Below are 23,242 nucleotides of genomic sequence, written 5' to 3' on the forward strand. Positions count from 1 at the left end.
GGATTGGAAGGAAATTTTCTCCAACTCTCTCATCCTAGTGTGCCCAAGAAGTGCATACCCTATACAGGTTTACTGTATAAGGGATGGATAGCAGTGTCTAAGCTCTCACTTGAACCATTTCCTTTGCCTAATCTGTATTCAGCAACTGTTCTTCCAGCATGATGGCCTCCTCATTCTTTTCTGCTTCTCAATTATGATTTCTGGTCTCTCTCTCTCTCTCTCTCTCTCTCTCTCTCTCTCTCTCTCTCTCTCTGTCTCTTCCTCTCCCCCTCTATCTCTCTTTCCCCCTCTCCATCTCTCTTTGACTCTGTGTGTGTGTGGGTGTATGTGTGGGGGTTTTTTGTGTGTTCCTGTATGCAGAGATATGTGTGAGCATGTTTATGGCTATGGTGCATATTGTACATTGGGGTTGTTTGTTTTAAGTGTTTGTGCTATGGGTGCTTATATATAGAAGTGTGTGTATATGTGTGTGTTTGTGCATGTGTGTGTGTTTTTGTGCATGTGTGTGTGTGTGTGAACTCCTCAGGTTTCTGAACACAGACACATATACATATATTTATATATATTGTGTAAGTCTATATGTACATAAATAGAAACCACAAACACACACACACACACACACATATATATATATATACACATATACTCAGAGAAAGAGAGAGAGAGAGAGAGAGAGAGAGAGAGAGAGAGAGAGAGAAGAGAAAACACAATTTTTCCAATTAAATTTTAAACTGTTCTTAATGGGGTCTTGATCACTATTGAAAATATTTATACTGGGAAAACTATTCATCGACATTGACATTACTTGGAGTAAAACTCGGGAATGGGGTACAGGGATGTGAGGAGAGGCTGCTGTGTGAAATCCATGTACCTGAGTGTGGAAACTGCTGTCTCAGGGCTCTTCTGCCTCCTTTGCTCTCGGTGTATAGTAACACTGGAAGGTCACTGGGCTTGTTGTATCTTCTCAACATCCGGGTTATGTTAATCATTAACCTGCCACCGATTTCTTTCCAGATTGTCCTAAACTTGTTTGAATATACCTTGGCTTTGGAGTTTGGCCTGGTATTTGTTATTTGAAACCGTAATTTGCTTAGAGTTGAATGTGCAAGCAGAAGATGTCCAGGAGTTATGCTGAGGTGTTTGCCTCAGACAGATCCTTAGGCTCAAAATAGTCCAAAGCACTCATCCTGTGTTGGGTCGGTGGCACTCTTAACTACTGTTATTAAAAATCATTTGATCTGAGTGAAAATCACCTGTAAGGAGGGTTTAGAAAAGTGATGACCCTCAGACATTGCTGGAGGTGTCAAATGGGTAGCCCTGTGAGAAGCCATGTACAACTCTTCTGAAAGTTCAACTTTTTGACACAGCGATTCCAGAAGAAGAAGTAGGTGTCAGCAGAGAAACTGTGGCACATTAGTGTTGTAGTGGTTCACCTCAGAGCAGCCATGAAGCAAAATTATCCAGATGTCCATCAGTCAGAAAGTGAAAAGGTACAATGCTGTCCAGCCCTTCCATGGACTGTGGCTGAGTTTGATTATACCTGCCAGCATTTGGCTTTGAATTAGTCAGCCTTATCTTACTGGAATTATATCTGATAGCATCCCATTACAAGTTTTACCTTGGATTGTGGTTATGGAGATTTCCTAGCTGTTTGTGCTGGTAGTTTTGGCTCCCCTGTCAGGTAGCGTATGGTAAAGGGACCTCATATTGAAAAATGCAGCTCACTTGCATGCACTGGGAAACAGTGAGCAGAGGACAGAAGAGGCTCACCTGCCCCCACCCAGTGCTCTGTTGCCTGAAATCAGCCTCCTGTGCACAGCCTGGTGAACTTGCTAAGCAGGCTTGGCTAACAGGCCTGGATGTCACATTTCTAATTTCTGATTTTCACGGTAATGCACTTTATTGGCTGAGCTGTCTTTAGGCTATGCTCACTGTGTACTTAACCCATTCCAGGTTTTTTTTTTCTTATGCCACATTATAGACTGGGTGATCTCTTATATCACCATTAACTGGGAAACTAACCACATTCTGCAAAATACTCTGCTTGTATGTGTGAACAAATATATTTGGGTTAGCTCAAAAGTGTGTATGTCCTGGTGTCTGTCTGTCTGTGTCTGTATACATGCTGCCTCTATGGACAATATAATCTTCTAATGACCAGGATGAGGAAAGAATGGAGGAAAGTCTGCAGGACCCCCTGAATCAGAAAAAATGGTCATTGAGCAAAAGGCCTTGGCTGGGAAGATGCAGCATCATTTCGGTGTCACTGAGAAGATTTAAAAGCAGTGGATGGGAGGACCCAAGTAGATTCCCTGTCCTTATAAACTGTCTGTTGGGTGTGTGACTTTCTCCATAGTTCTCAGCATCTGTCAGCTAGGAGCAGCCAGAATATTATTCTTGTATAATGTGCATGTGATCCATAGAGATTCTGGCTATTGTGTACTGATCCCTCCAGTCTGAGCTCTCTAGTATTATCTGACCCTGTGCCTTTAAGTCTCCCCACAAAAAGTTTTATGATACCCATAAACAAAGGAGTGGTATAGTTTATTTTCTGCATGAGCATCTCCTTTAGAGTTCAATGCCTACTCTTGGCAAGATTTCCTTGCAGCATATTCTTGCCAAATATAATATCACTTCAGTGTGCATGTACTTCTTGAGATATTGTTTTTCTGGGTCTTTGCAGATATTGAGGTTGTCAAGTGGACCCCAGGCATATTCCTGCACTGGAGGAATAATAATAGCCTTCATTTCAGTGATGGCCAGGCTTCCAAGGCCTTCCTATTGTTTTCTAGGTTGTTCACATCTCTCCTCAACTGACATTGAGACATTGGTACATGATATTAAAATATAATATATATGGACGATTGGAATTGTCTGCTGTCCACTGTTCAATTTTTAGCATTTTTAAAAGCTGAGAAAATATGCAGGCCTGTGGGATCTCTTTCCCTTCTCTCTTGGGCATCAGAGAATGACATCAGAGAAAAATCATCCTGGATTGTCCTGCTGAATTGTGCTGCTGTGTATGGGATACACAGTGGCATGGCATGTCCTCACCAGGCCTTTTCCACCCCTAGGTCTGAAACAGTGCAGCAGAAGCTTGCCCAGGGCCCAGACCAGGACTACAGCTCTTAGAGACAGAACTGTCCACCAGGATCACTGAGGGTGCAAAGATTGACAACACCTCCTGCATCTCAGTCCTCGTAACCATAGCAATCTGGGGCTGAATTTGAAAGACCTTGAGATGTGGCATGGAACATGCCTCACGTTTAACCTTTTGAGGACTTGTCCATCAACAACCAACCACCCCGAATGAGTCATGTCTACATTCATTTTGAAGAAATTTTTACCATCTTACCTGCCGTTCTGCTATGTTTGCAAGGCCAGCAACTGGCTGGAGTTATATGTTGAAAAATGTTCAGCAATTCAATGCTGACTAATTTACTTGTTGTATTTGGTTTTTAGTTTGAGGTTGTTTTATACATTTGGTTTTATTTGTTCACATTTGAAAATTTGTTATTTATTTGTTAACTTTAGTTTTTTTAATTAATATGTTACATTCCTAAGGCTATATACATTGAACTCATTGACTCCACAGTTTAAAATATTCCTGAATAAATTAATGTTTGCCTATAAATAAAACTGTGACCTCTAACCCTTCACTCACAAGACCATCCTGAGTCACGTGTGGTTCTTCCTCCTGTAACAGCACAAGCATAAGGCAACAGTGGTTTTCTGCAAGTCTCATGCGGAGTAGGCTTCATCATCAGTTCACAGCCATCCAGAGCTGCACAGGAAACTGTGCTCCTGATGTAGATAGATCCCACCTTTATGATGAAAAATATCCTTGCTGTGTCCTTGTGCTCACAAATTTAGCTTCCTTTATAATGACAAAGAAAGGAGAAACACGGACGTATTTCTCTAATACATTAGAGGAAATAAAAACATTCAGTATGTGAATATAAAAAGAGATCAGGACACACAGAGTTTTATGCCTGTGGAGTCCTTGAAATATAGCATCAGCTATGACTGCACATTTAATGAATTCCACCAATTTTAGAGGAATGAATATTTTTACTATTTTTGTTGTTGGTTTGTTTGTTGTTATTCTTGATAATGTTATTTTTGGTGAGTTCATTTTGATGTATATGAACTTATATAGCTTATTTTGGGCAGAGGTCTCTCAGTTTTGAATTATTTCTTTTTTGCAATTTTTAGTGGATATTTTGTCTATATTTCAAATATTATGCCCCTTTCTGGTTTCATCCCATAAAACCCCCTTTTCTCTCCCTACAACCCCTGCCTCTTGTTCTTCTGAGGTCAGGATACAGGGTAGAAAATGGTGCCTTGGGAATAGTATGAAGATGTTAGTTATTTCTTGCCAAGTGCTTATGCAAATTCCATATTAACTTGACTGAGCCCTGACATGAGCAGTGCAGAGAGCCTCTCACTTTAGGAAAACAAGCAGGTGGAAGGTTTTGTCCTGCCTGACCAAAGACACAGGGGACTCTGCATGTGGGTCACAGAGAGGAAGGCTCCTTCTCATCATAAGGAGCCTCAACAAGGAGTAAGGACCAAGTGGCCTTTTGCACTTTCCGTCCTGTTTTCCTTCTGCACCCTTCCCTAAGACTAGTGCTGCCCTTGTCCTCACCATGGTGTGGTACATGAGGTGCTGAGAAAGGCCCTCACACCCCAGGGGAAGGCCATGCTGCTCTGTGGTTGAGTACATGCCTTGCATGTGTGAGGCTTTGGGTTCAGTCCTTTCTGTCCCCTCCCTCCTGCCTCTCTTTCCCACCCTCTCCTCCTCTAACCTTCTACTCCCTCCTCCCTCTCCTCAGCTTCCCTCTTCCCCCTCCCTCCTTTTCCATTTTCCTTTCCATCTCTCTCCACCTCCTCTCCCCTCCCCTCTTCTTTTTCTGCTAAGGATCCAGGGCAGAATTTCCCCCACACTTGTAGAGCAGGGTTTTCTAAGGCAAATGCTGGCTTCTACACAGTAGGGTTCTGAGGTTCCTTGGAGAAACTGATCTAGAAAATCCCAGTCGTCTGGTCTTGTACTCTTTGCAGTGCTACCCTGTTCCTGCTTAAACCTCTTCAGCTGCCTTAGGGGAGTGTGAGCTCCACCTGGTCCCCAAGTCTTGCACGAAGTAGTTCTGGCAACCCCTACTTCATGTCTTTTCTTATCTCCAATCCCTCCTGCATTCGCCTTAGTCTTTTTTCTGGGAACTCCTTTCTTTTTGGCTGGGTGAACTGTTACTTTCCCTTTACATCAATTCTACAGGACATTCCTCTGCAGGCAGGGTTGCTCCGGCAGCTCCACAGGGCCTTGACTCTAACTGCTTCCCTCTCCTGGCTCAATTCCTTCTGTCCTTGAATGTTCTCATTTCCTCTGCCCTGTAACCAGGCCCAGACAACTCCTCCTACCCTCCTATGCCTCCAAAGCCTCACACATGCAAGGCATGTACTCAACCACAGAGCAGCATGGCCTTCCCCTGGGGTGTGAGGGCCTTTCTCAGCACCTCATGTACCACACCATGGTGAGGACAAGGGCAGCACTAGTCTAGAATCCAGACCTAGCCTTTCCTCTGACATTTTTCCATCAACCAGAGGCCTTGTCATGCTACAGGATGCTTTTCAATGCTTTCCCTTTCTTTTCTGAATCAAACCTTTGCTGTTGACTTGGTATTCAAGGCCTTGTCTGACCAAATCCAGAGATGATTTATGGGGAGTCTGTGGGGAATCTGGGGATAATGTACTTGCAAGTCAAAGAGAAAGGGGGGCTCCTTTTCCAGAGCTGCTGTTTGATTATGGGGTATGTTCTGCCAGTTTCATACGTCTGTATGGGCTAAAGGCTCAAAGATGTGTCAATTTTGCCTGCTAGATTTTGTTTCCTTTTTCTATTTGGGAAGTAGTTTGCTTGCGAATATTTAATTTTCTGCAGCAATCACTTTTAAACAAAACAGTGCAATGAGTTTTTGCAGGGAGGTGGACTCCATTTGCATTGATTCATGGGGAAAGCCTGCAGTGAGTTTGTTAGTCTCAGTAGATTGAGCAGCTGTGAACTTTCCCTTCACTAAGGCCATCTCTAACTCCAACCTCGGCAACTGTTCCCTACAGCTTTTACTCTGGACTGAGCCCACCCTCTCTGTTGCCTGCCCTGATCCTCAGCTTCTACCTGGTTCCCAGCAGCTACACAAACAGACCAGTTCTTTTAGTCTGGGGCAGGGATTTTGTTGCAGCTTTCAACCTGGAGTAGCAAGCGCTGCTGAGGCGCTGGGGTCCTCGCAGCTGGGAGAACTGAAGTAGAGGAGAAGGTGCGGCCCATGGTCGCAAGCTCTGGGCCAGGGTGTGGTGGTCTCACAGGTGGCCATTTCTGAGCATCATCTCAGCTGCTGTTTCTCACCCCCTGGCTTCTGAGACTCCCAGGCCGCTTTTGACATTCCCACAGCAACGCGGGGTGGGGCGGGATGGGGAGGGGTCTGTGGGCAGCAAGTAGACAGGGCACCCAATCCGAATCAGGAGACCCAATGGTGTCTGTGAGTCCCGCCCCCGCCCGGCTGTGATAGGCTCCTCCTCTCTGGCTCCTCCACCCCGGCTCCACCTGCGTCTCTGTCCCTCCTGGGATAACTGTGCTCCTCTGGGATCCTGCACCTGCTCCCAGCCATGGTGGCCAGGCTCACCGCTCTTCTCGTTTGCCTCGTTTTCTCCTTGGCTACTCTGGTCCAGAGAGGTAAGGTGGGTGAGGGCTGCGGCACCCGGGGACCCCGCCATGGGGCCTGGGGGGGGGGTGTCGTTATGTGCCTGAGCGGCTTTGTCTCCCTCTGGCTGGCCTGAGGTGTGGGGTAGGGGTAGGAATAGGGACACCTGGCAGCTCTGGGCCTAGGGGTGAGGGTCTAAGATTTTCTGGAACTGAACCAACTCTGAATTGAAGATGAGGGATGGGACCTTCTTAGGGCTGGTATGAAAACATTAGGGTGTTAAAATCCTAGCCAAGCATTAGTGGTAACAGCTGTCCCCAACAGTGTACCTTGGGAAAAAACCTTGGAAAAAGCAGTCAGGTTGAAAATTGGCCGTGAGGCCACCTGCAGCAAAAGCATCTGGAGAGCTAGCTTCCCAGGAGACTTTCTGGCCACTTTCATCGGGATCTCGGAGGGTTTGTAGAGAGACAAAGGGAAACTAGGGTGGGGGCGACTTGTATGTCTTAAAAGACTCCTAGTGCTTTTGGTGTCTGTCCCTACACTTCTGGAGACTTTGGTCATACTTTGTGGAGGAGGTGGACACAGAAATTGTGCTGAATCAAGGGAACACGTTTCTTTCACCTTGTGCAACTCAATTTGTAGACCAGGCCTAAGTGGAATCACCTGGGGTCTAAGGTTAGAAATGCAGTAGCTCCTGAGTTACTGAGTCAGATTCAGTGATCTATTTAGCATAGTAATCAGATCCCCAGGAATTTTCCGGCACATTCAAGTTTGAGTAGTGTCTTCTTATAATAAATACAATCTGTGATTCAGAATAGCATCTTAAGCCTGGACCAGCAGGGTCTTCTTTCATTTATTATGTCCGGTCTCCACATCCGGAGGGGAAAATGGCTTCAAGAAAACAGTGCAATTGTAGGTGATTCAAAGCAGCATTATGCTTTGAGCTTTCTAAAAATGAAGGCAAACCCAACCAGTGAGAAACATAGGCTTAGGCAAACCAAACTTGGCCTTAGCACTGACTTCTAGCAAGGTTTATGTCACATGTAAGGAACACTGGGAAAGAGAGCTCTTTGCCCAGGTCATTATGATAAATCAATGGATGGATGGATGGATGGATGGATGGATGGATGAATGCAGAAATGGTTTTCCTAAGGCAACTCTGCTGGTGTTGGTACAAGTACCTTTCAGTGAGCTACAGAGAGATGGCCAGTCTGGGTTCTGGGTTGTAGGAACTGATGCTGCAGAGGGTGAAGACAGCCAACACTTGTATCTCTTCGATGACAATATGGTAGAGGAAGAAACCCAGCATAAACGTCAGATCTAGGTCATGGACTGCTATGGAGGGAAGAAAGCAAACAATCACAGGGATAAAGAGTGGCTCATGATTTTAGTCTCCCTTTGGGGATAAAATTTTTATTGTCTAGTGGCCTTTGGTAGAGAAAAGTATCCAGTAGCCCACCTTATCCTTGAGGTTTGTGTCCCACACACTGCGGGTGATGCCTGAGACTGTAAATGTCAATTGTTTTTCCTTTGCTGAGTTGAGACACGAAGCCCTGTGCATGGTAGATGATTGCATCTTATAGCACGGAGGTTTTGAAACTAGACTGTGAGTGCCCTTAGCTTTTCCTGCTTGGAAGTGAGAGAGATGGGGAAGCTGGTAGAGGCGAAGCCATACAGTGATTAATTGGCAGCCAGGGTTTGCTCCCAGGCTTCTATGACTCCAGAGTCACCATCTTAAAATACGTGGCATAATTCATTTAGACCTGGAGGCTGCCCCACTTCTACCCTTCTGTGGCTTTCTGAAAACGAGTTCTCTAAACCCGTTCAATCAGTCCATACAATGACTAATAATCGCAAAAGATGTCTCTGGTCCAGGAATGTGTCCATCTTAGATCAAGTACTACTCCCTGGGTGTTTTTTGTGCTCATTATATGTCTTCCTTCTTTGCTTGCTTGCTTTCTTTTTTTTAAAAGACAGAGTCTCATGTAGCTCTTTGCTATGTGTTCAAAGCTGGCCTTGAACTCTTCATCCTCCTGCCTCTGCTTCCTGAGACCTAGGCTTAGTTTCCTGATTCTCTGGCCTCTCCCCCCTGATACTTGGAGTTACACTTATGTGCCCCCATGTCTGACTGCCTCTTGTTTTGAATCCGCACTACAACTGTTTAGTTAGATATCCTCACTTCCAAGTAAGGGGACTGTGGCTACACGTCAGAAAGAATAGCAGGGTTCAACCAGGTAAGAACGCCACTCTGTGACCTTTTTGTTTTGTTTTGTTTGACCTAAGAATACTGAACCAGAAATATCTTTGCTTTGAAGGTAGGGACCTAATTTTTCTGTAGTGGGGTCCAGCGAGCTCTGCCCCAGGGTCCCTTTATTCTTGTTCCTGGTCTTCAGTAATGGGTTGTACCTGAACAGCCCTAGAAGGCATGCAGAATGTTCCAGAAACACTTCTGGGGATAAGGTGTAAAGTCCCTCCAGGGTCTAGGAAGTAGTGACACATTTTAGTTCTCAAAAGTTGAAAGGGTGATTAAAACGTCACTCTACCTGCCCCACATGTAGCCCATACACATACAGCCACCAAACTAGATAAGATGGATGAAGCAAATAAGTGCAGGCTGACAGGAACCGGATGTAGATGTCTCCTGAGAGACACACCCAGAATACAGCAAATACAGAGGCAAATGCCAGCAGCAAACCACTGAACTGAGAATAGGACCCCCGTTGAAGGAATCAGAGAAAGGACTGAAGGAGCTTGAAGGGGCTCGAGACCCCTTATGAACAACAATGCCAAGCAACCAGAGCTTCCAGGGACTAAGCCACTACCTAAAGACTATACATGGACTGACCCTGGGCTCTAACCTCATAGGTAGCAATGAATAGCCTACAAGAGCACCAGGGGAAGGGGAAGCCCTGGGTCCTGCTAAGACTGAACCCCCAGTGAATGTGATTGTTGGGGGGTGGGTGTTAATGGGGCGAGGATGAGAAGGACTTAGGGTGATGTTGGCCTGGAAACTGGGAAGGGGAATAACAATCGAAATGTAAATAAGAAATACTCAAGTTAATAAAGATAAAAAAAGTCACTCTATAGAGACAAAGGGGAGTTAACGTTAATGTGTTCTAGTGCTTCTGAAACATCCTTTGAGGACAGGTGCATCACACACATGTATGCCATGTACCAACATGGGAAGGTTGCCACAGTTATCTGCTCTGACACTCAACGTACATAGTGACTTGTTTCAAACTGCTTTGCAATTCTATCTCGCCATAGTCAGGACCATCCGATCAGTAAATAGACAGCTCTCAATGGACAAAATATAAATGGCTAATAAATATTTGAGGAAATGTTCAATATCCTAGGTCTTTGGGGAAATGCAAATTAAAATTGCTTGAGCTTAGAATGGTGTTGATGAGGATGGGGGGGGGCTTACTCACCATTGGTGCAGCCACTGTGGAAATTAGTATGCGGTTCCTCAAAATCTGTGAATAGAACTCCCATATGATTCAGCTTCACGATTCCTGTGCATGTACCTAAAGGGCCTAAGTCAACAGACCATGAAGATAGTTGTGCACCATGTTTGTGACTTTCCCAAAGCCAGGGTATGGAATCAGTCTAGACTCCCATCAGTTGACAGGTAGCTAATGACAATGTGGTATATACATGCACATAATGGAGTTTTGAGACGATTATCATTATCATTATTTTTATTATTATTTTACTATTGGGGTATATATGTCTAGCCACACCGCAGGGTACACATGGAAGTCAAAGGACAAGTTTCTTTAGTTGATTGTCTTCTTCCAACACACAGGTCCCAGAGATCAAACTCAGGTTATCCGGCTTGATGGCAAGTGCCTCTACCGACTGAACCATTTTACCAGCCTCACAGTGGATTTCATTCATCTGTGAACAAAAAAAAGTTATATTCCTTGCTGAAAAATGGATAGAACTGGATATGATCATGGATAGAACTGGATATAATCATGTTAAATAAAATACGTCACCCAGAAAACAAATACCCAAGTTTTTTTCTCTCATATGCTAAGTCTATATGTGTATCCATGTATATGTTTATATTTATAAGCCATGAATATAAAGCAGGACTGTTGAGAAGAGGTAAGGGAGTAGTAATGTGGCAAGAAAAAGAGAAGGTTAATAGGGACAAGATAAATAGAACATTTTTCTCAGATGTGAAATCAGAAGGGAGACTAAGCAGTGGATAATGGGGACGGTGAGCATGAGTGAAATGTGAAATGTCATAATGAAGCCCATTACTTTATATGTTAAGTTTAAAACAAAATAAAAGTACTGGTCAGTAACCAACTTCCTACGTAAGCAACATGTATTTCCAAAGGCTTTAGCAACCTTTTGGGGATGTTACTATTCGTTTCCTCAGTTATACCATGGGGATAATGGCCCTCTTCTCCTGGTGTGGCAGTTATCAGGATTAAATAAATGTGTCTAAAGTGCTTAGCACAGGACATACCTTCCAGTAGCCCCTTTCAGATTAGTACATATTAATCTTACTTCTTCGATGTCCCAAGCAACATTTTAATAAGTACACTTTGCAAATCCTGACAGTGTTGTTTACATGAAATTGTCAGAGATCTCACACCTATACAAAGAAAAAGGGGGGAAGGGGATGATGGTAACTGACTGCTTAAAGTCCAAAAGCTTTTGGGAGTAATAAAAACCTTCTAGAAATAGAGAAAGGTAATGCTGTACGTTCTTAAAGTACCATAAAAGTCATTGAATTAGACACATTGAAAGGGTGACTTGTGTTATGTGAATTCTATATTCATTTAAAATAATTCCCAAAAGTTGAAGATGTCGCTCATTGTCAGGTAGAATATATCTTTAACATGTGCAAGGCCGTGGGTTCTATCATCAGTACCACACAAAGAAAGAAATGAGTAGATAAATGTAAGTTTTTTAAAAGGTAAGCTGGATGTGTTGGCCTATGCCTGTAATCCCAGCATTTGGGGATGATGCAGAAGGATTGCTGTGAGTTTGAGAGCAGTCTAGATTACATGATGAGGTCCAGGCTAGCCTACGGAAAGGAAAGGAATCCAAAAGACCACATCACATCAAAAAGAAAACAAATGTTTTTCTAATTATACCTGATGTGGTGACACATGCCTTTTAATCTCAGTGCTCCAGGGGCTGAGTCAGGAGGATCTTGAATTTGGGGCTAGACTCCCCTCAGCAAACAGCCAACCAGAATTAGGTACACATAATTGTGGGTAACAGCACAGTGACCCCGGTGCTAAGTACTGAGTGGCCAGGCTGGGTTCCTAACAGGAACTTGTGCACTGATTTGGGGTTATCAAGCTTTCTAGATGTGCCCCAGAAAGAGTGTGGGATTGGCTTCAAGCTCCTTGAGTGCCTTCATCGGTCCTGGGAATTGGGCATCATGAGGACAGAGAGAATTTTCTTTCCCTCAGTGGTTCTGGGGTCACCATTTTGTCAGGCAGTCCTCCACAGGGTCTAGAGCCTCAGTCTTGAGACGTTTGATAAGTTTTCAGCCCCTCCTTTGGTGGTATAGGCCATGTCTTCATTTTTCAGCCCAAGACAGACACCAGGTACCTGTAACCAGTGTACAGAAGCCATTTGAATGGATATTTGTGGGTAGCAACAAAAAGAAAGTTATGGTTAGGGGTGTCCACAGCATGAGAAATGGTGTTAAAGGGTCACAGTGTGAGATGACAAGAAAAAGGCTGCTCAGAGGGGCCTGAAGCCAGGAGCTTCACTGGGTTCTGAGAGGAGACTTTCTAGACACACTGACTTTCCTGTCTCCAGTTGTGCTTCCTACCTGATGGTTTGGCTTTTCCAACTTTGTGTCTACTGTCACTTTGTACATTTTGAATGCCATTCCTCTGCTGCTCTTGGGTTTCCAGAAAGCCTGGCTCGGAGGCTCCTGAACCTTTGTTTATCCTAGACACAGCTCTTCCAGAAGCCTGCTCAGAGGTCCACTGACTGAGGATTTGTTGTTCTAATGTAGGTATATATAAGATCACCATTGGATTTCTGGTGAATTCTGTAATCCCAACACTCAGGAAGTGGAGGCAGGAGAGCCAGGACTTCAAGGTTAGCCTCAGCTACACAGCCAATTAGAGGCTACCCTGTGGTATATGAAACCCTGACTCCACTTTTCCATACATCTGCATATCTGCCCTTTGTGGCCTTCACAGTCACACAGTGTTTCTGGAGTGTGGATGGTTGTAAGCCATGTAACATGGGATTCTGGGAACTGAACTTAAATCCATAGACCCAGTGCTAGATTTATAGCCTATCACCACCACATCCGGCCTTTACATGGCTGCTGCTCACCTGAACTCACTCAGGCTCTTATGCTTGTGCAGCAGTAACGTTACTCAGCGGTCTCCCTGACCCTGTTTGACTGCTTGAAATAGAATAGGCTTTTCTGACATTGGAATTGTAGCGCCCAGTTCCTCGTGCTCATGTGCACAGCTGGTTTCGTGCTTGGGCAGTCAGGCTTAGGTTTTGGTTGGAAGCCAGGTATATTTATGGTCCTTAAGACATAAGGCCTCCCTCTCCCCACCTCACACCCTGAATACTTGGCCATTTCTCATCCTTCTTCTCGGCACACATTATACAGGGCATCACTGATGCAGATGGGAGCTGCAGAACTCCTGATCCACTAAGACGTGAGACATGTCATCTGCTGACTCCTGTGGTCCCTTACCGAGCCACTCTGTTAGGCCTCCCTTCACCATGATGCACTTTATCCTCTAAGACTCTCGTCAGTGTGAGGCCATCCTCTGTAAGTTGCTTCTGTCAAGTGTTTGTCCCAGCCACAAGACAAGAAGTCCGAGAGTGGAGAGATGGGCTGGGCTGTTCCTCACTTGGTTCAGAACTTGCTTGGTTCCTACCATCAGGTAATCCCAGGCACAGAGACTGCAGTTACACACGCTGTCAAGGTGCATTCTAGCTGCAGCATGGCTCAGGACTCTGTGCCTTTGCACCTGACTGATAGCCCACTGCGTAGCTGGACTGCATCATAGGAGATGACCTGTCCTCACCTTTCTCTAGTATTACTTCTCTCCTTTCCTTCTCCTCTCTCCCCCACCCCGTTTCTTCTTGTATTCCTTTCAGCAGACTGGATTGCCCCAGTGACCCTGCATTTCTGCTTGCCATGCAATGGAAGATAGCTGTGTTGCTGTCTGCTCAGTAGTGTTACAAGTGATATGTGATTGGCCAGCATCACCCTTTTCATTGTTCTTGGGTAATTTTCCCTATTCCACGTGTTTATCCTGAAAATAGGTGCTTGAGTTGTTTTGTTTTTATTACAAATGAAACACGTCTGAGAGACCAAGGGGGGGCATTCCTGACTAATGGAGCACATATATGTCTCATGTCTTAAGAAACTTCTGGGGGTTTCTAAAGTGTTCCTACCATGTTACACTCTCAGCAGCAATGCATGGCACATTCCATTCTTCCTAAGAGTAAGAGGAACTTCCAGAGAAACAGAAGTGGCTTAAATCAGAAATACAAATTCACTCAAGAAGAGCTTTGAATCACTAAATGTTGACTAAAACACAGAAAAATGGTAGAAGCACTTTGGCTTTTTTTGTTGTTGTTGTCTTTTTTTGGAGCTGAGGACCGAACCCAGGGCCTTGCACTTCCTAGGCAAGCGCTCTACCACTGAGCTAAATCCCCAACCCCCACGGTAGAAGCACTTTGGAATGCCTCCTGTGTCTAGCTAGTGTCTGTGGACACCCATGTGCTCTTTTTTCTTTCTTTCTTTCTTCTCCCTTCCTTCCTTCCTTCCTTCCTTCCTTCCTTCCTTCCTTCCTTCCTTCCTTCCTTCCTTTCTTTCTTTCTACTGTTTCCCAGGTGTTTGGACAGACCAAGGATACAGATATGCATGCTTGAGGACATAATGTTTTAATTACACAGATGTGTGTGGCATCCAGCTTGAAGTTCTCTGTAAACAGGGCCAGCTGTTCCAGACATTTTCCTCTTCTCTGCTTTTTCTTTGAATAGAGGCAGATAACAAAAAATGATGATTTCTGTTCCCTCTGATCAAAGACTGTTAACCTTTCAGCTATAGCCTTATCACAAAGCCAAGAAGTACTCACTGAAGGGGGGAAATGGGCCTGTTGACATTTTACAGGATTTTTTGAAATGTTAAAGATCTTTGTAAGGGTGGGGCCAACTGCACGAACACCTGTAATGTGTGCACTGTTCTGAGTGTCCTTACATTCTCAGGAAACAGGCGGCTACTGCTTTGTCTGTACTCTTGGAACAAACACATACCCTCCTGAAAGGACCAGAGTTCCTTGTGCTGATAGAGGTAGACTGGGGTGAGGCCTTCACAGCCTCTGGGAAGCCTTTCTGTCCGGTATTCTTAAACAATGCTTGTCATTTGGGGCTTTGATATGTTGCTTAGCAGAACACTTCTATAGAGCAGGACACACAGATTTGTATGGTACCAACGTGGCAGGAAAGCAGTTTCCTGACGGAGAAGGTCTTGTTTTTTTTTTTTTTTTTTTTTTCATTCACTTAAGAATTTAAGAGGAGGGCTCAAACCCTCTACACTCTGTAATTTTGGTCAATCGTCATTGGCTATCTGTTAGTCTGGCAGGCATGAGTTATAAAAACACGAAAACAGTATTGGAAAAGGATGTTCGGGCCCAGGGGGAATCCCAGGCTAGAGGCTTTGTCAACTTGACTTTAAACATCTTTTTTCGTAGAACTTAGCACAGCTAGTGAAGGTGGGGGTGGGGGTGGGCAGTGTAGGGAAGAAACCTAATTATGCAAAGTTTGATCTTAAAGCTTCATTCCTGTTTCCTGGCAGGCTGTTCTTTAATCTCTAGAGCAAGATTGCTCAGAATTACCATATATTCTCATTAATTGCATTAAAATTATAGCAAAGGTTGTTTTTGCTATAATCAAGAGTGATTTTGATTAATACTTTGGAAATCAAATGCCTGGCCAGCAGTGGGAATGAGAACGACCTTCTCAGTTAGTCGTCCTTTCTCTTCCTTCTCTCCCTTTCCTGCAAAAGGCCAAAGATACAAATGCACCGGAGGGATTTTTAAGAGTCTCTTTGCTTTTGCAGATAGTTCTAAGGAAAACACTCCAAAATGGGAGTCCATTTTCCTCTCTCTTGAGTGTGAAGAAAGAACACACGAGTGCACACCAGCCTGCCTTGGCTGGCAACAAACAGTGCCAGGAGCACACACCCTCTCTTACAGGCTGACTGTTAAGTCAGCAGAGAATGCTGGGAAAATCTAGAAGATGAAGAAGGTAACATACCCATGTACCCATGTAAAGAGGACATGAAAATTGCAGACAGGTATTAGATAAAAACTAAAGGACCAGTCGAAGGTGATCTATCTTTGCTTTTAGAAACCATGCATATTGAGCCATCCCACATTATAACTTGCTTCGTCTTCAACGTATAATTTGACACGTGTGTTTGTGTGCTTATGATCTGTTCGTGAGTGTTCATTAGTACACCGTGTACAGTGTGAGGAGGAGCAGGTCATTGAGGGAGAAACAGATACTGGAAAGATGGTCATTTGGAAACGCTATAGTTTCTAATGTTTCAACCATGCCCTCCTCAACTTTCCCTCCCTTCTTTCCATTCTTTTGACTGCTGAGGCTGGAAACCATGACCCTGTGTGTGCTAGACAAACACTCTATCAATGATGTGCACCCTCAGGTCACGACTTCTGTCTTACGGTTTTCCTGCTGTGAGCAGACACCGTTTCCTAAGTTTTCCTTCTTAAGTTGGTAGAAAGGTAACTAACACAGGAACATCTGACCTTCCTCTGGGGATGTAGGAGTGGATTTTCAGTCATGGAGAACACACACACGCAAATACACACACACACACAGATACACACACAGACATACATACACAAACACACAGACACACAGACACACACACATAATACACACACATCTGCACACAGACACACAGACACACAGACACACACACACACACACACAGACATACATACACAAACACACAGACACACAGACACACACACATAATACACACACATCTGCACACAGACACACAGACACACAGACACACACACACACAGACACAGACACAGACACACACAAATACACACACACACACAGATACACACACAGACATACATACACAAACACACAGACACACAGACACACACACATAATACACACACATCTGCACACAGACACACAGACACACAGACACACAGACACACACACACACAGATACACACACAGACATACATACACAAACACACATACACACACAGACACACACACATAATACACACACATCTGCACACAGACACACAGACACAGACACAGACACAGACACACACACACACACACAGATACACACACAGACATACATACACAAACACACAGACACACAGACACACACATAATACACACACATCTGCACACAGACACACAGACACACAGACACACAGACACACAGACACACAGACACACACACACACACACACACACACACACACACACACACACACACACACACAAAGAGAGATTGCTATGTACCATGGTGCCTGTGGAAGTCCAAGAAAAGTTATGGAGTTGATACTCTCTCACCTCCACATCAGTTCAAGGAATCGAGCTCAGGTTGTCAGGGTTTCTGCTCTTTATGCAGAAGATAACTGTATAATAAACTAGATAACTTAAAATTTGAAAAGAAATAATAATAATTTTTTTACAATTCCCCAGAGTAGAATTCCCCAGAGTTCAAAATATCAGCAGATCCGTGCTCCCGAGTGCTCTTGGCTTTTGAATGGAATCCTTCCTTGCATCCCGGCCTCCCCCTGACCCCCATTCTTAATTACTTTGTATCTCACTAAAATATAAGAACAGCTAACCAGTTTCCTGTAGATAGATGTGGTGTCTTGGAAGCCTTTCTTCTGGGTTTAGGTTAGTATGAGCAAAGGATGTGTCCCTCAGGTGAGTGGAATGCCATCCTTTGTCACCTCAGCTCTCACAAGGCCTTCATAATGACAGTAATTGCAAGAAGCTGTGCAGACGACTGGGCCATGGTACCATGTTCACAAATGCCAATGTGTAGCAAAGGCCTAATACTACACTAGGTGTGAATTATGGACCTCAGTTAAGGCCTTTGCCAGTCATATTGCCCAGTTAGAATATACATAATTGTAAGTAGGACTCCATTTTTTTTAACAAGAAGAATAACTGCTTGTTAAAAGTGTGACATTCAAGAGTTAGCAGAATAGGATGTGGAAAGATTTCCCTATGAATACTGCAGACCTCGGAAGAACAAAGGCGAGCACGTGGTTTATTTTAAACAGATGTCACCTGCTGTGGAAACTTCTTTCAGGCAAAGAATACAATGTTCTTATTGTTCTCCAGGCCTGTGATGGGTTGTCATATACATAGGAGAAAGGGGGAAATAGTCTCTCTATTTCTGCTTTGAACTTAGATGCCTAAAGCAACACAAATCCATCCATTTACATTTTGGGTATTAGGTGGCTGAAGGATTCCCACTAGAATAAAGTTCAGCTTTAGCAGCGTTGTCCTCCTCTGAAGGCTCTGGTTTCTTTGCCTTTCCTGAGTTTGTTGTTATTGTTTGTTTTGTTTTGTTTTGTTTTGTGAAATGTGTCTTCATCTCATGGATCATGGCTCCTTCCCCTGATCCACTGACCACATGTCCTCTGATTATCACTCTTCTTTTCTTATGGTGACCCTAGAATTCACTTTGAGCCTGTGCAGATAATACAAGATAATAACTGTATCTCCAATACCTTAGAACCAGCTTAGTTACATTTTATAGTGATTTCTGCCTGGTAGAGCATCATCTGTGTATGCCCTGACACTGGAAATGAGACACCCCTGAGGGATTGTGTGCATTACAGGAGATTGGACATTATATCGTTAGCATTGTGTCATGATGTCACACTGTTTTTATTTTACATAAAACCACAATAGATTCTCAGAAAAGATCTTATCTAGACAACTTACATATATGTTTTTAAAAACAGTATAAGATCTTATGAAAAATAGAAATGAAAATTCCACAATATGTGTGTTAAGTGAGGGGTCAGCTGAAATGACTCAGACCCATTGCAGGGGCCTAAGTACTTTTTCCTTCCACTAAGTGGTAGTTAATGAGCACACAGTAAGCTAAATGGACTGTGCATGCAGTCTTCTTCTTGTGTAGCCTGGGTTCTGCTATTTTGCACAGGTCTGGTATTCATGTTTTTGCATGTGTCTCATTTGGTAATATCTATGTTCCTCACAATGCAGGTCTAGGTGTGACAAACATGTTGCGTGTACAGTGGGGTTGTGTCTCAGCGGCTCTACCACAGGTGTCTTGTCTCAGGCCTCTTGGGCGTTCTTTGTGCAGAAATGTTAGAAGGCATCTACCCAGTGATCCCACAGGGATGTGGGGTGATAGCCAGGACAAAATGATTCTCTGGTTGGGGTCAGGGGGAGGGGAAAAGGGACATGATGCTTTAAGTGTGTTTTAAAAATTATCTCTTTTACTTTTGAAATTATAACATAATCCCAACATTTCTCCATTCCCTCCACTTCTCCTCCCACCAAACCCTTGCATGTGGGCTGGAGAGATGGCTCAGTGTTTGGAAGTGTATTTCACTCTTCCAGAAGAACTGAGTTTGGTGCCTAGTACCCTTGGCAGATGGTTCACAACTGCCTGGAATTCTAGCTCACAGGCTCTGATGCCTCTGGCTGCCTTGGGCATTTACACATACACAGGATGAAAATAAAATAAAATAAAATATTAAAATGACTCCCATCTACTCTTGCTTGCTCTCTTTCAAATCCACGACCTCCTTTTTCATTAATTGTTGTTACTTGCAACTCTGTGTAGATTTTCCTACATACATAAATATAACCTATTCAACCTGTGTGATGTTGCTTGTATGTTTATGTTTTCAGTGCTGACTACTTGGTATTGGGTAAAAATTGACCTGCTCTTCCCCAGGGAAGACTATCTCTCTCTCAGCATTTCTTAGTTGCTTGTAGTTCTCTGTGTAGAGTTGAGGCTTCACGGGCTTTCATCCACTTTGATGTGTCTATTAGCTTGGTAAATCAATTAATTTATTGAGGCTCAGTTACTGAGAAGAAACTGTGTGACTGAAAGGCAGCTGCATCACCAAGGCTCACCACAGAGGCTGAGGAGAGGGTTCAGATCGTAAAGTGCTTGCTGCATAAGCACAGGAGTCTGCGCTCAATACCGAACACCCACGTGACAAGCCAAAGCTAGTGGCACACACTTGTGCTCTCATTGTTGGTGAAAGGGGGAGAGCAGATCCTTGGCCCTGAGTAGCAAGCTGACTTGACTTAACTGCTACGTTCTGTATATGTATGAAAGATTCTGTCTCTAAAGAGAAAACACTCGGAGTTGGTCTTTGGCCTTCAAATACCCACAAAGGTGTGTGTGAACCCAAACATAGAAACATACACACACACACCTGCATATACATCTGCAAAGTTTGGTTTTGAAGTTCCACCACAGCATGGGTGATGGCTCACCGAAGCTGTAGCCATAGAGCTCTCTGAACAGTTTACAGGTAGCCCGAGGAAGCTGGTGACCTTGCAGAGGAACCAGAGGCATCTCGTTAAGTTTTATGTGCCCTATGAGTCTACCTTCTCACTCTAGGAAGGGATTAGCAGTGACTGGCTTTATGGAGGACCATACTTTGAGCTGTTGGAAGGGACAAAAGTCCTTAAAGAAAACGGTGTGCAGTAAAGAGTCACAGGGTAGGTTGTAGCTGGACTGGATCTAAAATCCTTGCCCTGCCTTGTTTAGAGCTGCTTCACTCCAGTCCGTTTCTACCTCCAAGAGGCCTCCTTCATTATATACCTTCCTCCTCTTCTTTGAGGTAGGGTTTCAGTGTGTAGCCCTGGCTGGCCTAGGACTTGACACGTACACCAAGCTGTACTTGAAATCGCTGTGCATGCCAGGCTCTCCTTGCGCCTCTGGTAGAACGTCTGCTGCTGACTCTCAGTTCCTGGGAGCAGAGAGGCTCTTGCAGAGGACCTGGATTCAGTTCCCAGCATCCACACGATAACTCGTAGATGCCTCTAAGTCCAGTTTTAGGGGGTCCGATGCCCTCTTCTTATCTCCAAGGATTCTTGCACACACGTTGTTGATTTTATATGTGTGTTATCAAATTAATAACATATTAAATAAATGAAAAATATATTTATATATATTTCTTGCCTTCGTTTGTGCGGAGTATCACTCTTTGCCTTTGCTGAGGAAAGGTTTCCTCTTTCAAACCTTAAACCTAAAACCTTAGCTGCCCCTAAGCCATCATCCAGCTCACACACAAGTCTTACATCTCGTTATGAGCAGCAGTAATTAGATGGACCAGAATGTGACAAGGGGAGCGGAGCAATAAAACAGGCGAGGTAATTTCGCATTATTTCCAGACTGGTATCTCATGGGAAAACTGCTTAATGGGCTGCTTGTTCTGAAAGTTGGGCGAGCATTCAAGTGTGTGTTTCTGGGGTACTGCTTTGGCCCCAGGGCTAGAGAGAGAGCTGTCCATCTCTACTGGTTTCTGGTACTGTTAGTGTAGGTCAAGAGGATAAGATCTCCGGTCTGAGTGGAGACTTGTTCCATCCCTTTGGTAAGGGACCACCACAGAAATGTTGGCTCACCAGCTAAAACCTTACTGGAAAGATAGAATGGTTTTTAAAATGAGACACTGTACTTTTCTTTCCCATGATCCCCACCACCATAGTTCAGAAGCTTAGTTCAGAAGCTCACCGACCATAGTCATGTACAAGGTCCTAAGTCTAGCGTATGACCAAGTCAGAAAAGCATACATATTTTTCACATTTTCTATCTCTCTTCTAGGTGTTCTTTCCTTAGTACTGGGGTCTTTATCCCCAGCATTTTGGGCCTCCCTACTCTTTCCTTAAAACCTGTAACCCCACATGTGGCTGCTTGCTGGCCATGAGCCTAACCTCCATGGCAGCTTAAACAGCACGGCTTGGCCCTTCTCCTTTCAGACTCCTTTAGCCATGCCCGGTAACAGACTCCAGGTTGTAGAAAATCACATTGCATGTGGCCACCGTGGCTGGGGAGAAGCACCGTTGCTGAGCTATGATCAATATGCACAGCTAGTTTGCCCTTCCAACCATGTCACTATCCACTGATGGGACTTTCATCCTCTGAAAGTGTAAGCAAGCCACCAACTAAATGTTTCCTTTCTTACCTCACTTTGGTCATGAAAGTGGGATCTGAGACTTAGCTTCTCATGCCTGCAGAGCACACACAGCGTTGACTAAGCTGTCTTCCTTGAGTCCCCGTGATGAAGACCTCTGCCACAGGCAAAATAGCTAGCACACAACTTGGTCCCCAAAGGCAGGCTCTGATAATCTCAATGTTTTTAATTTTGCATTTATTTTATGTGCATTGGTGTTTATGTGCATGCATGTCAGTGTGAGGGTGGTGGATCCCAGGTTACTGCAGCCACCATGTGGGTGCTGGGAATTGAACCTGGGTCCTCTGGAAGAGCAGTCAGTGCCCTTAACCTCTAAGTCAACATTGACCAAGTCTGTCTCTTCTTTGTAAGTCGTAAGTAGCTGTGCGCCCGTGGAGTTGTTTAGACACAGACACTAGTCCAGATTTGACGAAAGTGAGTGGCATGCATCATGGCTCTCATGGACTCACTGTGTGTGTGTTTGGGGGGGTGTCACCATGCACTTGAGAGAAACTGAGCTCTGCTTATGTCCCGACATTACCTCTGCAACTCCTTCCCTGGAAGGTGGTCCAGCAACCTCTGCAGTTCTTAGCCAATCAGCCGGCAGGAAACACACCCCTCTGTAGTGGTGAATTTGCCCTTGGTCTAAACCCCAAATGGATTTTGACCAAGTCATAGTCAGCACTGCATAGTGGTAATGGGGAGGGGAGACGGGTGCCTGGGAGAAGCACTCACCTAAACATTAGTTGATGTTTCCCTTATTTTATTTTACGTAGTGAGAGACTGACATGTTGGACAGGGCATGCCCCTAGAAGATGCATTGACCCGGAAGAGGGTACTTTTGGGATGAACAAAGTGAAATGGGCAAGGAACAATGGAGGCAGCCGTGATTAATGATTGAAGCCCAAACGCCAGGCTGCTTAAAGGCCGATCAGTCGTTTGTCCAGGATCGCAGATTTCCATCAAGTCTTTGGTAGGTGCTGGTACAGAGCCAGCTCACGGCATCATGGCTAACAAGGGCTCACTTTTCCTTGTTTTACAACCTTCACTAAGACACTGCTCTGGCTTCCCACACCACTCCTGTAAATCAGGTTGCAGTGGAGGTCGGGTTTATTTTCTCTCCTCAAAGGAAACAGAGCTGGAGGATAGACGCTGGCTCTCCTGGTGTGTTGGTTAGAACCAGCATTGTATTCAGTAGAGCCTTTCGAGCACACGCACAAGTTCACAGGGAACATTTCCAAAATCCTTCTCTGTCTTTGACTTTGAAAAAGACTGCGTTGGACAGGTGTTATCAGCGCGTGGTGCGGTTTTCCTATTAAATTCCTAGTGGCCTTCTGTAGT

The 23,242-nt window shown here is 44.4% G+C and overlaps 2 protein-coding genes across 6 annotated transcripts in view; both read left to right on the forward strand.

Moving 5' to 3' along the window:
- Nucleotides 1-3,669, forward strand: part of Dlgap5l1 (DLG associated protein 5 like 1) — a 43,763-nt gene extending 40,094 nt beyond the window's left edge. For all 4 annotated transcript variants that reach the window (XM_087551481.1, XM_087551480.1, XM_087551479.1 and 1 more), the window contains one exon: nt 3,075-3,669. In XM_087551481.1, coding sequence (XP_087407607.1) covers nt 3,075-3,160 — 86 coding nt within the window. In that variant the 3' untranslated portion in view covers nt 3,161-3,669. The remainder of the gene's footprint in view (nt 1-3,074) is intronic.
- A 2,899-nt stretch (nt 3,670-6,568) lies between these two features.
- The window catches only part of Cd99l4 (CD99 molecule like 4), a 47,014-nt gene continuing 30,340 nt past the window's right edge, over nt 6,569-23,242 (forward strand). The window contains 1 exon segment of one of the 2 annotated variants that reach the window (NM_001419510.1): nt 6,569-6,724. In NM_001419510.1, the coding sequence (NP_001406439.1) occupies nt 6,658-6,724 (67 nt within the window). In that variant the 5' untranslated portion in view covers nt 6,569-6,657. 2 annotated transcript variants of the gene reach the window in all.

The sequence above is a fragment of the Rattus norvegicus genome, chromosome 5 (genome assembly GCF_021556685.1).
Source record: "Rattus norvegicus strain SHRSP/BbbUtx chromosome 5, alternate assembly SHRSP_T2T, whole genome shotgun sequence".
NCBI classification, from domain to species: domain Eukaryota; kingdom Metazoa; phylum Chordata; class Mammalia; order Rodentia; family Muridae; genus Rattus; species Rattus norvegicus.